The following is a 2,577-nucleotide window of genomic DNA, read 5'->3' as shown; positions in this document are numbered from 1 at the left end:
GGTACCTGTAGCAGATATAATAACACCAAATCAGTTTGAAGCTGAGTGAGTGTTGTTAAAAAATTTCCAGAGACAATAATTTTTTCATTGTTCAGCAGATTACATTACCTTTATAATGAATAGCAACAACAAAGGATGATGATGATGATGATCAAGAAGAAGAAGAATAGGCTTGAGAGTTTTCTTGCCCTCTAAAAAAATCAAACTTTAAAAAATGTATAAACTCAGTTGTTGATTTAAAAATAGTAAATTAATGTTTCTTTAAAGAACACAAATTAGTTTTTCTATTCTTTTCTGGATAGTTTTTTAAAAAACATTTCATGTGGGAAGGAAATTTGAAAATAATTTAATGCAATAAAACTGTTAATCTTCTTATCTGCATTCAAGCTAAGATAAAAATAAAGATATGCATTTACTGTTCTTTAAAAATGCATTTTTTGAAAACTACAATTGTCAGTTGCACAGTATAAATAGTGCAATATGTACTTTTATCTTTAATGGAATTGTTAACTAAGAAGATTGGGAAGATCTACCTTTTCATACAGATGTGAAGTATTACAATGTCTACATCGATGGCTTTATTTTGGGTCCAACATGTTTCAAAACATTTCCTTAATCAAAAAGTAGCAAAATGACTTCAGAAGTAAATTAGACCTGCTTTTGAGAGACACTTCAGCAGAAATCAACAGAATAAAGTTAAATTTGTTCTGAATTCCTGAAATAATTAACTCAGTTAAGTGGTTCAATCTCCATTGCGAATTCTGCTCAAGTGCCTAGGATACTTGAAGCTAGGATAGCTGCAAAATTCTTTTGAGTGGATAGCGGTAAAAGGATTCTGAACACTGGTACAAAGGCTAAAGGAGAAGGAATTAGAATCATAATTTGTGGAATTGTGATAAGCTTGTGGAGTTATTGGAAGTTTCCTTAAAAAATACATCTTGAGCTTCCATTAAGCTATGTGATAACCATACTTTGGTTTCAATAATATATCTACTGTATTGAATAGAATGGGACAAGAGAGTGGTTAAATAGATTGGTGCATTTTTTTTTTTAAAAAAAAATCTCATTTAGCATTATAGAGATTTAATTTTTCACTAAAATATTCCATGAAAAACATTATTGAAATTATACTTCTAATGGGCAAAATAATGTTTTAAATTTGTATTTCCTTACTTTAGGTTACTTACTGGCAGGAAGATACACAGTGAAAAAGAAGCGATAGAGGTAAGTGTGTTGGAAGCCAGGTTTCTCCTTCAGTGCTTTTAACAGGATGATAGAGCTACATCTCTTTTCTACTAAAATTTTTCTCACTACCATTATGCAGAAAATTACAAATTTGTCAGCAATAAATGAATTGGAGAATATCAGATTTGATCTCCAGCTGCTATATAGTACTGCCCCTAGTGTTTATGCCAATTTTGTAGTCATGATAAAGAGATTCCACTTTACTGCAGAGTTGATTATACAGGTTATTTATTCTAGAACATTTCATTAATGAAATCTGTTAATACATCTCTATATTTTTTGTCTGGGGTATCTATTGATTTTACACCTTTAGCTGCTAATAAGACTCCTAGTTCCTGATACTATTTTATCCCCCAAATTCCTGACAACCCACATATAAGACTTCAATAATAATTGCATGAAAAGGTGACAAGTAGAATATGTTGTTCTCAAGCTAATGCTTGAGAATGCCTTGATGAAATTATACAGAAAGAACTTTACATTTCCTGGAATTACTGTTGCTAACCTCCTTTTGCTATTAAGGAAAGGTATTTAAGGAATTATGCTCTTTTGGGAAGTCGGTGTACTGTGGCTGGCTATTTCTTAGATTTGGTATCACCAGCCTTTCTCTAAGATACATGGGCTTCATCTTCCAGAATGCCTCAACCATCATAACCACTTTTTAGAATGTTGGAAGTGAAGTCTATATAGTTTGGTGGGCACCAAGGTTGCAAAAGGCTATGCTAAGTCAAAATCAGTTGTATTACACGTTGTAGAGTGCACAAATCGGTACTGTTTTCATGACACAATCCTGCCAATTATGTCTGTGGAAGTGCCATTGTTACCAGTGACCATTGGATGTCTGTCCTGTTATTATTGCTTCAACATCTATAGGTTGGATTAAAGATAGTGTATCCGATTCTTGCAGTAAAATATTTTGACATTAATTTTACTAATTATATTTTGTCAAAATGAAACTCTCATTCTAAGACAATATATTATCCATGGCTCTTTACAATTTTCTTTCAACAAAGCCAACAAAATGTCAGTTTGTAGATTAGACATTTTGTATTATATTTTATATAAAAATGCATGCAGTATAGACATTTATGTCCCAAGAAGCATAGTCACTGTCTCACAAACACACATATTACTACTAACATATTTTCCCCCATATATTTGAAAAGGTAATGGATATGCTCCACAATATGGGACCAGAAATGGTTGTAATCACCAGCTCAGACCTTCCAGCACCTTCAGGAAATGATTATCTGATTGCATTAGGAAGCCAAAGGAGAAGTATGTTTTATTTTTAATAAATAGTCTTCTATTGTTAGAGCATTTACAAAACAG

At 32.0% G+C, this 2,577-nt stretch overlaps 1 protein-coding gene across 1 annotated transcript in view; it reads left to right on the top strand.

Annotated features, from left to right (window-relative positions):
• LOC107301060 (pyridoxal kinase) overlaps window positions 1-2,523 on the top strand; it is a gene marked incomplete at both ends in the record, with an annotated part of 9,645 nt that extends 7,122 nt beyond the window's left edge. The window contains 3 exons of the mRNA XM_015830328.2: window positions 3-45; window positions 1,179-1,224; window positions 2,412-2,523. Coding sequence (XP_015685814.2) covers window positions 3-45; window positions 1,179-1,224; window positions 2,412-2,523 — 201 coding nt within the window. The remainder of the gene's footprint in view (window positions 1-2; window positions 46-1,178; window positions 1,225-2,411) is intronic.
• Window positions 2,524-2,577: the final 54 nt, after the last annotated feature.

The sequence above is a fragment of the Protobothrops mucrosquamatus genome, unplaced genomic scaffold (assembly GCF_001527695.2).
Source record: "Protobothrops mucrosquamatus isolate PMUCROS unplaced genomic scaffold, P.Mucros_1.0 scaffold9790, whole genome shotgun sequence".
Lineage (NCBI taxonomy): Eukaryota > Metazoa > Chordata > Lepidosauria > Squamata > Viperidae > Protobothrops > Protobothrops mucrosquamatus.
The sequence above is the reverse complement of the archived record's forward strand: the minus strand, read 5'-3'. Positions and strand labels throughout refer to the sequence as shown.